This window comes from Delphinapterus leucas, chromosome 11 (genome assembly GCF_059928025.1).
Source record: "Delphinapterus leucas isolate spDelLeu-1000000601 "Yukka" chromosome 11, BTC_Dleu_Yukka2, whole genome shotgun sequence".
NCBI lineage: Eukaryota > Metazoa > Chordata > Mammalia > Artiodactyla > Monodontidae > Delphinapterus > Delphinapterus leucas.
Window position 1 is genome coordinate 93,771,199 of NC_143139.1, and position 10,331 is coordinate 93,781,529.

General features: G+C 61.8%; 1 protein-coding gene across 1 annotated transcript in view; it reads left to right on the forward strand.

The window, feature by feature from the left end:
- CACNA1I (calcium voltage-gated channel subunit alpha1 I) overlaps positions 1–9,932 on the forward strand; it is a 109,027-nt gene extending 99,095 nt beyond the window's left edge. The window contains exons 33-36 of the mRNA XM_022596536.2: positions 755–877; positions 2,512–2,677; positions 4,144–4,343; positions 5,661–9,932. Coding sequence (XP_022452244.2) covers positions 755–877; positions 2,512–2,677; positions 4,144–4,343; positions 5,661–6,302 — 1,131 coding nt within the window. The 3' untranslated portion in view covers positions 6,303–9,932. The remainder of the gene's footprint in view (positions 1–754; positions 878–2,511; positions 2,678–4,143; positions 4,344–5,660) is intronic.
- The last annotated feature ends 399 nt before the right edge of the window (positions 9,933–10,331 follow it).

Consider the following 10,331-nt stretch of genomic DNA (forward strand, 5'->3'; position numbering starts at 1 on the left):
GATGCTGCCCGGGGGCTGTGGCAGACCTGCCTCGCCGAGCCCGGGCTGGCCTGTCCGTCCGCTCAGTGCAGGCCTGTGGCGTGGCCTCAGGAGCTGCGAGGCCCCTCTCTGTGTCTGTACACAGTGGGTGCTCAGAAAGGGCCCACCTTGGTGGTGGGCTGCTGGGGCCAGCAGGAAGCCCATGTGTCACCTCTGGTGCAGTTTGCCTTTTCTGTGACAAACTCCAGGTGGAGTTTCCCGGATGGGCATCCCAGGGCATCCAGTGGCCTTTGGCCTGTCTTGTGCAGGCTCAGGAGGGCCCTCTCCCCTCTCCCCAGTGGGGCCCTGAGCTCCTCCCCAGGGGTGTTCCAGCCCCTGGGAACCCCCCTAACCTGAAGTGGCTTCAAATTCCCCAGGGTCCTCCGGGCTTGCAAACACCTCTGCATGTGCGGTTAGCCTGCACAGGGCCACGGGTGAGTTAGACCCAGCCAGCCTCGAGTGGCACTTGGCCTGGGGGCAAGCAGACCAGCTTTGGTTCACAGCTCACGGCAGCTCACCTGCCCTCCAGCCCAGCCCAGGCGTGGCACTCTGCTGGCTGTGACACCCTCGTGTCATCTCCCACCCCCTGCCCAGGCTGGGTTCCTGCACAAGGTGGACATGCTGTCTGTGCTCAGATCTCTGGTCCTCTCTGACCACTGCCCTGCATCTTTCTGGAGGACCGGACTGCCCCATCCCAGCCCCAGGGGGGACCCGACGCTGCTGCCTCTCCCTGCAGGTGCAGCTGGCCGAGACAGAGGCCTTCTCCCTGAACTCAGACAGGTCCTCGTCCATCCTGCTTGGCGATGACCTGAGTCTGGAGGACCCCGCAGCCTGCCCACCCGGCCCCGGAGACAGCAAGGTGAGCGCCCAGTGGGCTCCGGGGCAGGCGGATCTGTCCTTGAGCCTGGCCTCTGCCTGCTGTGCCAGAACACTCTTCCTTCCTGGCTCACCACTTAAGTGGCACCCACTGTGTGCTGGGCCTTCATCTCCTGTTGATCAGATGAGGGCTGGGAACAGAGAGGTGGAGTGATTTACCTGAAGTCACACAGCAATGAGGCCAGCCAGGGCTCCAATCACAGCATCCAAGTGGCCTTGGCCACTCACTGTAGCTTGGATGTGTTTGATCCATTTAATGGGAGTTGTCCCTGGTGGGCCAAACTTACAAGGGGGCCTTAAGGCTGAAGAGTTGAAACAGGTGCAAGCACCTACTGTGTGCCAGACTTTACTTGCACTCAGTGTGTCCATTCCCCAGCTCTGTGTGGCAGGGATAATGTGGCTCCATTTCACATGTGAGGACATGAGAGCTCTGAGAAGTGAGTTAGCTTGTCCTGTCACACAGCCGGGCAAGGCAGAGCAGGGAAGCCAGCCCTGGGGCTGGTCCCCAACCTCTGCCCTAGAGGTGGTCAGTCTGAGGAGGCCAGGAGGGCTGGAAGGGCCACTATGTTGATCCTGAAGACTCGGGCAGGGGAGGTCTGCCACCTGGCTTGTGACCTCAAGGCCAAGTCGTTCTTGCCCCAGCTCAGGGATGAGAGAGGGAGCCCCTGGCCTGAGGTTGGGGTGCAGTGGCCCTGCCCTAAGAGAGCCTCGGTCCCCCTGACCCCTGACTCCTGGGGCAGCCTGGGTTTGGCACCACTGCCCCCCAGGGCTGTCCTCCATCAGCTCCAGGAAGGCTGGGATGGGGGGAGTGGATCTTCCCAGCCCCTCCCTGCCCCCCGTCCCCTCCCTGAGAGCTGACAGCTCCTACAGCTCCTGGCACCCATCCCCAGCCCCTTCCTGTATCTCCTGCACCCCTGCACTGTTTTCCACACAGGATGTTGGGGTGCACAGTTTCTAGGGCCTCATTGGGCTTAGATGGGTGCTGTTTTATTAGGACTCAAAGGACAGTTCGTAGGGGGCTCATCCGCCTTGGAGGGGACATTGAGGCAGCTTTTGAGGAGCTTACTGTGCAGAGGTCGCCTTGGGCTGCAGGGTTGAGAAGGGTTAGGGCCCAGGGAGTGCCAGGAAGGAAGGCTGGCAGCTTCTGGGTGCCAGGCCCCAGAAGGAGGGGTTACTCTCTTGTTTATGGCTGTAAGAACGGAGGCTCAGCCACAGGAAGGGACCTGCCCAGGGTCATGCTCACAGGGAGGCCCTGCAGCCGCTTGGCCAATCTTCTGACGCCTTCACCCGCCTAGACTTGGCTTTTTTACTGACCAGGGTCTGAACTAGGCACTTGGCTACAGAGACAAGGAAGACCCTCAAGGATCTCAGAGTCATGAGGGGAGTGAGTGGGAAACTGCTACCTGCCTGGGACATCAGAGAGGGCTTCCTGGAGGTGGGGTCCTTTCACCCAGGATTTGGAAGATGATGATTGCTGGCCAGGTAGCCGAGGCGAGAAGGCCATCCCAGGCAGTGAGAGCAACCAAGCAAAGGGCTGAAGAGCAGGGGCATGAAAGCAGCTGTGGCAGGCTGTCCCCCCTCCACCATCCTGCCCCTTTCACCTCCCTTTTCCTGTAGGGTGAGCAGGACCCGCCTGAGCCGATGCGGGTAGGGGACCTGGGTGAATGCTTCTTCCCCTTATCCAACACGGCTGTCTCGTCGGATCCGGAGAACTTCCTGTGTGAGCTGGAGTCGATCCCATTCAACCCCGTCCGGTCCTGGCTGAAACACGAGAGCAACCAAGGTGAGGGGTGGGAGCCCCGTCAGCTCCCCACAGCCCTGATCTCGGGTGTTGGCTTCAGAGGGGCCGGGCTGAGTTTTTTCCTTGGTGTTTTTGCCTAGACTATTATATTGAGTCCAGAAAGAACCAGGTGGATAACTGATAATAAAAGATAGGAATCTCAGGCCTGATAGAAATGAGATCATAATTATACCAGAAGTCTAGGCTAGTGGAAGATTCACGCTGAGTGTCCTAGGAGCTGTGGTGAAAGAGGAAACATGTTGGCACACAGAGCTCGTCAAGCAGAATGAAAGCTGCCTGATTATTGAAGGGTTTTTCTAGAGCTGAATTCGAGAGGTGTTTATCCCACAGATCGTCACACAAGGTGACGCTGAACAACAGAAAGCCTGTTGTCCTCAACAGTCCTTTCGTGCAAAGCCCCACCCTCAGCATCCTCTGTCTGCGCTTTGGGCTTGTGGCTGGGCTCTGGGCGGGAGGACGGAGGACTCAGTTGATGGGTCCATCACGGACTTACCTTCACTTCCAGTCCCGTTGGAGGGTGATGGGATCTGGCTTCACAGCACTGGCTGGGGAAGGGGGCAGAGGGGTGAGCTCAGCAGAAGAGGGGCCCCCAGACCCTGAGCTCACCCCAAGTGCTATTCTGGGAGGCCTGGCCCTGAGCGCTTTCCAGGAGCTGGGGGTGGAGTGACTTCCGAGGACCTTCCCTAAAGCTGACGGCCTCTGGACTGGACGTGATGGCTGAGGGGCCAAGACCCCAGACTTCCTGAACCAAAAGTTGGGGCACAGGCCCCAAGAGCCGTTCTGATCCAACGAAATCCCATCTTCTTTACCTAACCGTTCATTAGCATTTTCCTTACATAATAAGACATAGATTAGGAATCCCCCTACCTGGGGACATTCAGGCTTCCATCTTCATTCATCCTGGAAGGCACTGAGGGGACCGTGGACAGAGGTTGCCCCCGAAGACTGGCCCCAGCTCTCATTTCCCCCTCGCCCTCTCCTTGCCCCTCTCCATCCCCAGCACTCTGTCTGCTCTGCCATCCTGCCTGCTGTCCTAGGGGGGCCCCCAGGCCTGGCCAGACCTCCTGGGTGTCAGGACCTGGGGGGGGTGACCGTCACAGTGAGCAGTGCTCTGCACGGGGCTGGGAGCTCCACAGCTGCCTCTTGCTCTTATAGCCTTCTCTCCACTCCTCGAGGTGGGCAGCTGGTCCCCATTTCACAGAGGAAGGAACCCAGGGGGCCTTGAGCCTGGGTCTGCTTGGCTCCAGAAACTGTGCCTTTGCCAAGTGCCCATCCTCCCAGGACTCACACGGGCAGGCTCAGTGTTCCTCTCTTGCTTTCACAAAGGGGACACCGAGGCTCAGAGGGGGAGCCCGCGGTCTCACAGCCAGTTTGTTAGGTGGCCCTTTCCTGCCAACCCCTCTCAGGGGCCTGAGCCTGCTCCCCAGCTCCCTCTTCTCCCTCCCCAGCAGCGCCCCCGAGCCCCTTCTCCCCGGATGCCTCCAACCCACTCCTGCCCATGCCGGCTGAGTTCTTCCACCCTGCTGTGGCCGCCAGCCAGAAAGGACAGGAGAAGACCGCTGGTGCCGGGACACTCCCCAAGATTGCCCTGCAGGGCTCCTGGGCGTCCCTGCGGTTGCCAAGCGTCAACTGCACCCTCCGTCAGCAAGTATGGCACCTCCCAGCTCTGAGAGCTCTCCTGTCAGGGGACATCTGAGGGGGCCCTTAAGTCCAAGGTGGAGGAGGAGAGGGTGGGCCCAGCCGAAGGCACGGGGCACGGCAGTACTGGGGGCACTTGGGAAAGTGAGGGGGTAGTGCTGAGACTTGAGGGAGGAGGTGGCCCTAGAGGCTGATAAAATGGGCAGAGCTGGGTCCCAGGGCATCTGGGGACAGAAGAGGGTGGGGCAGGCCCTGAAGGATGGCCATGGGGTGTAGCTTGAGGGGATGGGGAGGAGGGGGCGTTGGGAGGCTTTGCAGGGGGTGGTGGAGCTCTGAGGGTGTTGGGGTGTGATTACTAGGAATGGAGATGGGGGGGGCAGGTCTGGGCCATGGCAGGTCTTGGTCTGCAGGGCCACCTGTATTGGATTGGCCAGGGCCATCACCTGGGCACCCACAGGGCCCAGAGCGCAGAGCAGAAGGGTCTGCGGACGTGACGTCCCTCTTCTGTGGGCGGGTGCTGGGGGAAGGGACCAGGTCCCCGGGAGAGGCACCCTGCGGCGGAGGGAGGGCGGTGGGAGGGCGGGGCCCAGGGCCCCAGCAGGTAGTCGTTTGCTCACTCGGTGGCTGCTGACCCCAGCTGTGTGCTAGGCTTGCAGGCTACAGCGGGTGGCACGATGACAGAGTCCCTGCCTCCTGGGGTTTACAGTTTAGTGTTTAGTGCGTTGCAGGGATGTGGGAGGAGAGAAGATACACCAAAAGAAATGCATGGAAGGTACAGTCTGTTTGATAGTGATACGGGCCAGGGAGAACGCTGCACAGGGAAGGGGGCTGTGCGGGGAGCCAGGGCGCGGAGGGGCTGGGAAGGCTGTGAGGGGTGAAGCGGGTGGGTATCAGGTGGCAGCCAGAGCAGAGGTGCGGGTGGGGGTAGGGCAGTGGGGTGGGGCCGGGAGGATCCCGGTGAGCAAGGGGGAGGGTGGCGGGAAGTGAGGTCCCAGAGGGGTGTGGTGGGGCCCAAGGGTTTTACCCCCTGTGAGCACAGAGCCTACGCCACCCGCGGGGGGGGGGCAGGGTCTGATGGGGTCCGAGAAGTATGACGCCGACTGTCCCCCGAGGGTCGGGGAGTGGGGTGGGGCAGGGGGCCGGGTCGGAGGGCCACCCAGGAGCTCAGACCGGTGGTGGTTGGGTGAAGGGGAAGCCCGGGATGCCGCGTGTGATCCGAGGGAGTTCCTGAGGGCTTGGAAGGAGGGCTGGACGTGCCCGCGTGTCACCGGGAGGGGCGGGCTGCGGGACACCGGGCGGCCCCCCATCCCCTGTGACCTCCCCGCAGGCCACGGGGAGCAACACGTCGCTGGAGGGCAGCCGCAGCAGCTCGGCGGGCAGCCTGCAGACCACGCTGGAGGACAGCCTGACCCTGAGCGACAGCCCGCGACGCGCCCTGGGGCCACCCGCGCCCGCCTCGGGGCTCCGTGCCGGCCCGTCGCCAGCCGCCCGCCGTCGCCCGAGCCTGCGGGGCCGGGGCCAGTTCAGCCTGAGCGGGCTGCGGGCGCATCAGCGCAGCCACAGCAGCGGGGGCTCCACCAGCCCGGGCTGCACCCAGCACGACTCCATGGACCCGTCGGACGAGGAGGGCGCGGGCGGCCGGGCCGGCGGGGGCGCGGGCAGCGAGCACTCGGAGACGCTCAGCAGCCTTTCGCTCACCTCCCTCTTCGGGCCGCCGCCCCCGCCGCCCGGCCTCCCGCCCGCGCGCAGGTTCAGCAGTACCAGCAGCCTGGCCGCCGGCCCCGGCCGCCCCCGTGCCGCCGCCCGGCCCCAAGGCCTGGCCCGCAGCCCCTCCTGGGCCGCCGATCGCCGCAAGGACCCGCCGTGCCAGGCCGATCCGGCCGCCGCCCGGGGCCCCTGGGCGCCCGAGCCGCAGCCGCCGCCGGGGGAGCCACAGCCCGGGGACGCCGCGAGCCAGGGGAGGAGATGAGGGCCGCCGCCCGCCCGCCCCGTCTCACCTTCTTTACCTCAGGAGCCAGGGGCAGACAGCAATACTTCGTCCGCGACCTGGCCGCCGCGCCGAGCCGCCGGGGCTGGGGGAGGAGCAGGGTCCGGGTTGCCGAGGCTCAGATGGGCTCAGCGTGGTCCTGCCCGTGCATATACGTGTATACATATGCATATACATAGAGACAGACATATATATTTATTTATTTTTTCTACTGAGAGCTTATGACTTCCAGAAAGTGCTAAAGTTGGGGAGTGTGGGTCCGGGCCCAGACGGGGCTTTCGCCTGATGTTTGGGACCCAGGCCAGACCCACTCCAGGGCAGAAGGTCCTGCCGGGGCGTTGGCAGCCGTGATTTCTGGCGTCTCCCCTGGGCTGAGAGTAGCTTGGAGAGGGCTCTCAGGCCTCCGAGGGCCCCGTGGCCAGGGAGACAGGCCCAGAAGAAGAGGTGGGATTCAGGGTGCATTTTTTTTCCTTTAAAGAAGAAACGCTGCTAAGATCCCGCCCGTCCACGTGTTGGGGTGTCTGTCTTGTTCCCGAGTGTCTAGTTGTGACAGTCTTTTGTAGATGCCCCAGAGCACACAAACTCTCTTAGTCAACCAGTTAGGTGTCTTTCTTTAGAAAAACCAGGGGTGAGTAGTCGTATTTTTTTAGGGCAGGGGTGGGGGGAAGGGCATCTCCAAGGCTGGGCAGGGGCCTCTGCCTCAGGTGAGGTCCTTGGCCTGGGTGGCTTTGCCCCAAGGAGGCTGAGGGCAGCAAGGCTGCAGGAGGGAGAGGAAAGGTGGAGGCATTAAGTAGATGAGATGCTTGAAGGTCAAGGGAACCCGCCTGGTCTGTGCTGGTCGGGCTGCCCCTGGGGCTCTTGGGCTCGGGCAGTCAGTGGCTGGTTACTTATTGCCTTTTATCCCCCAGGTGGTCCCTGAGCCACGGCCATTCCAGGAGGTTGTACCGCCCCCTCCCCTCACAACCCCCTGTCCCCTGAGCTACTCTGCTGCCCCTCTCCCCACCCTCCGTGGAGTTCAGGGTGAAGCAGATCTGACAGGATTCTAAGCAGGGGTGACGCCCAGTCTGACACCTGGAGACCACATCCTCCCTCCTCCCGCTGCTTGTCTCTGGGTCTCTGTCTCATACCCATCACCCCCACTTTCCCAAAGCTGCAGTGCTTCCCAAATGGGTCACGGACGGGTATTTTTTTATTTGACTAGTTATGCATTTTAGTATTAGAAAAAAAACAGTACACTGACCCCATGGTTTCACAGACATATTGCTGAGGTCAAGGCTAGTTTCTGAGCAGTGAACGGACTTGAAGTCAGTCTGAAGAAGGTTGGGAAGTGGTGGTGGAACGGTCTGCGGACACGCAGGGGTCATGGGGTGGGAAAGGCTGGGACCCACTGTGCTTCAGGAATAACCAGGCCCTTTGCCTGTGTGAGATCGTCTCAGTGGCTTCAGCTGGGCCCCGCTGAGGAGCCCTTGACCTTGTTCCCAAACCCTGACCTTAAAGAGTCTGGCTTTGGGCCGGGCTGCAAGTTGTGGGGAGGGTCTGTTTGACGGGCTCTGGGTGTCTTCTGGGCAGCGTCGGGCCCCTTGGGGCCTGGGCATCGTGCACAGGGAGAGGGCAATGTGGCCTGCAAAGCCTTTCCCCCAGAGCTGGTGGGGGGAAGGGTTGCCAGGCCCACTTTACACCTGAGGAAACCAAGGCCCAGGGAGGTGAAGGGGCCACCCCAGGATCCCCTGGGGCCTCGGGCACCTGAGTACCTGGAACGTGAAACAGTGACCCTGAGCTTCAGAGCAGGTGGATTCAGAAGCCATAGCCTGGCCACGGGCCTCTTGCGGGGGGGCGCGTTGAGCCCTGGCTTTGCCCCTGAGCTTCTGGAGCCCCCCTCTCCTCGCCCAGAAGGGCGGTGGTGGGCAGTCCTCTTCGAGGGGTCGCTATGAGGACACACAAGGCGATGCCCAGACGCTGTGCTCCCTCCCAGGACGGGAGCCTCCAGGGTGGGAGGCTGGCTGGGCCTGGGGTCGTGTCCCCTCCTGCCCCCAGTGGCCTGTTGGCTGGTGAGGGAGGCCGGGCCCAAGTCCCAAGCCGCCTGCCTGCCCCAGAGAGCCTTGCGCTGGCTGCCTTTGCCACGCCCATGGCTTCATCACGGGGCGGGGGCGGGGGGGGGGGGCGCTCGCTCGTCTGGGGAAGAGGAGGGCCCCGGGCAGCCTGCCCGGCTCTGCCTCGCCCTCCCTCCCAGCTCCATGCTGGCCCCAGCCATCGAGGTGGAGGAGAGGCCACGCACACAGTGGCTGCGCACGGCAGCGTGTTCCTGGAGGGACGTGTGTGCTGGGGGCCGGAAGGTGGCCAGTGGGACCTGAGAGGACCGTGTGGAGGGTGGGTTGGCGTCCAAGGGGATGGCATGTGACACTGGTCAGAGGCTTCCGTCTTCTGGGCTCAGGTGTCATCCTGTTTACTCTGCACGGTGGCCCTGAGCCGTGTGCACTGCTGCTCCATGCACAGACCAGGGAAGTGACTTTCTTGGTGACTTTCTTGGTGTCACCGGGTTATAAGTGGCTGGGCAGGGAACACATCCCGGGCGAGTCTGACACAGAGCCATCCTTTTACCCTGAACTGAGTGACCCCAGAACCAGCAGACACGTGGGAAGAGTGACCCAGGCATCGCCTGAGCGATGGTGTGAGGGCTGGACAGAGCAGGGTGTGTCTGGAGGTGGGCATAGCTGAACACGAAGCATAGAAGTTTTGCCTGAGGGAGTTGTGGGAGATGGGGCTGGCTCCTGGAGGGTCCCAAATGCTGACCCCAGGCACTTGGCCTTTTTCCTGGGAGCTACAGGCGATGGGGGACCAGGGAGGCTGTGATTGGCCAGGAAAAACCCAAATGGCTAAGGGTTGGGTGAATAGCCCCTCGGCCCTCCCTGATCCTGTGGCCTGTCCATCACAAAAGCACACACCTACCCTAACCCACATGGCCTGGCCCTACGGAGAGTGGGGACCCTGGTGCTGGACACCCCAAGCTGTCTGTTTGCAGGCTTCCGCAGCGTGGTGGCTGGTGGGCCCCTCAACACCTGTACAAAGGGACCCAAGACCAGATGTGGCATAGTCTGCCCAGCCAAACCCTTTTCCTGTCCCCTGCCGGGCCTCCTCCTACACCAGGCAGCCCCCTAAAAGTGGACTAAGTGTGCACAGTATCAGCCTGTCTGCCTGTCTTCCCCCCAAATCTTCCCACTGGAGCTTTCTGTTCCAGGGCCACCTCTGGCCCCCTTTGCTGCGCTGTGTAAGGGCTTGGGTTCTTAGAAGCCGCTGTTTAGCCCAGGTACACATACTCTTTTTGTCTCTGTGCAATAATCAGTGTTCCTGGCAGAGCCCGGGCCGTGCTGGGGTTTAGGGAGGAGACAGAGGCCACCTCCTCCTGGAAGCCCTCGACCCAGCCCTGCTGCTGTGACTATCGCACTCCCAGTCGCTGTACAGTTTCTATGGTGTGAATAAACTTCCCTCCTAGTTGCTGATGGCGCTGGTACCTGCTGGCCCAGATGGCCCGGGATAGAGAAACCAAGCGGCAGCCGCCAGCAGTGCTGTTTTGAATAAAACCCAGAAGCTTATTTCAGAATTTCTCCATGTGTCTGCGCTGTTCTTTCCCCAGTGGGGTGGGTGTAGAGTTGGGGGGCTTCCCAGTGGGTGGGGTGATGATGTGTTCATCATGCCCAGGTTGTGGGGCCTGGGGTGTCTGTGACTTAGAGACACCCATGAAAGTGTCCTCTCATGGCCGGGGTAAGGGTTGGGGACTTGCTGGGCTGGGGAGGAAGCAGGGCCTGGCTCTCACACTCTGGTTCTGTAGCTAAGATGCTGGACCTGGGTGAGAGGGTCACAGAGAGTAATAGTCTACTCACCTGGCACTGTTGCCTGAAATCATACGATGGGTATTTTCAGGACTGTTTTGGCTGCAAAGGACAAAAACCCGACTCAAATGAAACTGAAAATAAAAAAAAGAAGGAGCCAGAAGACAGGAAAGGAAGGGAGGGT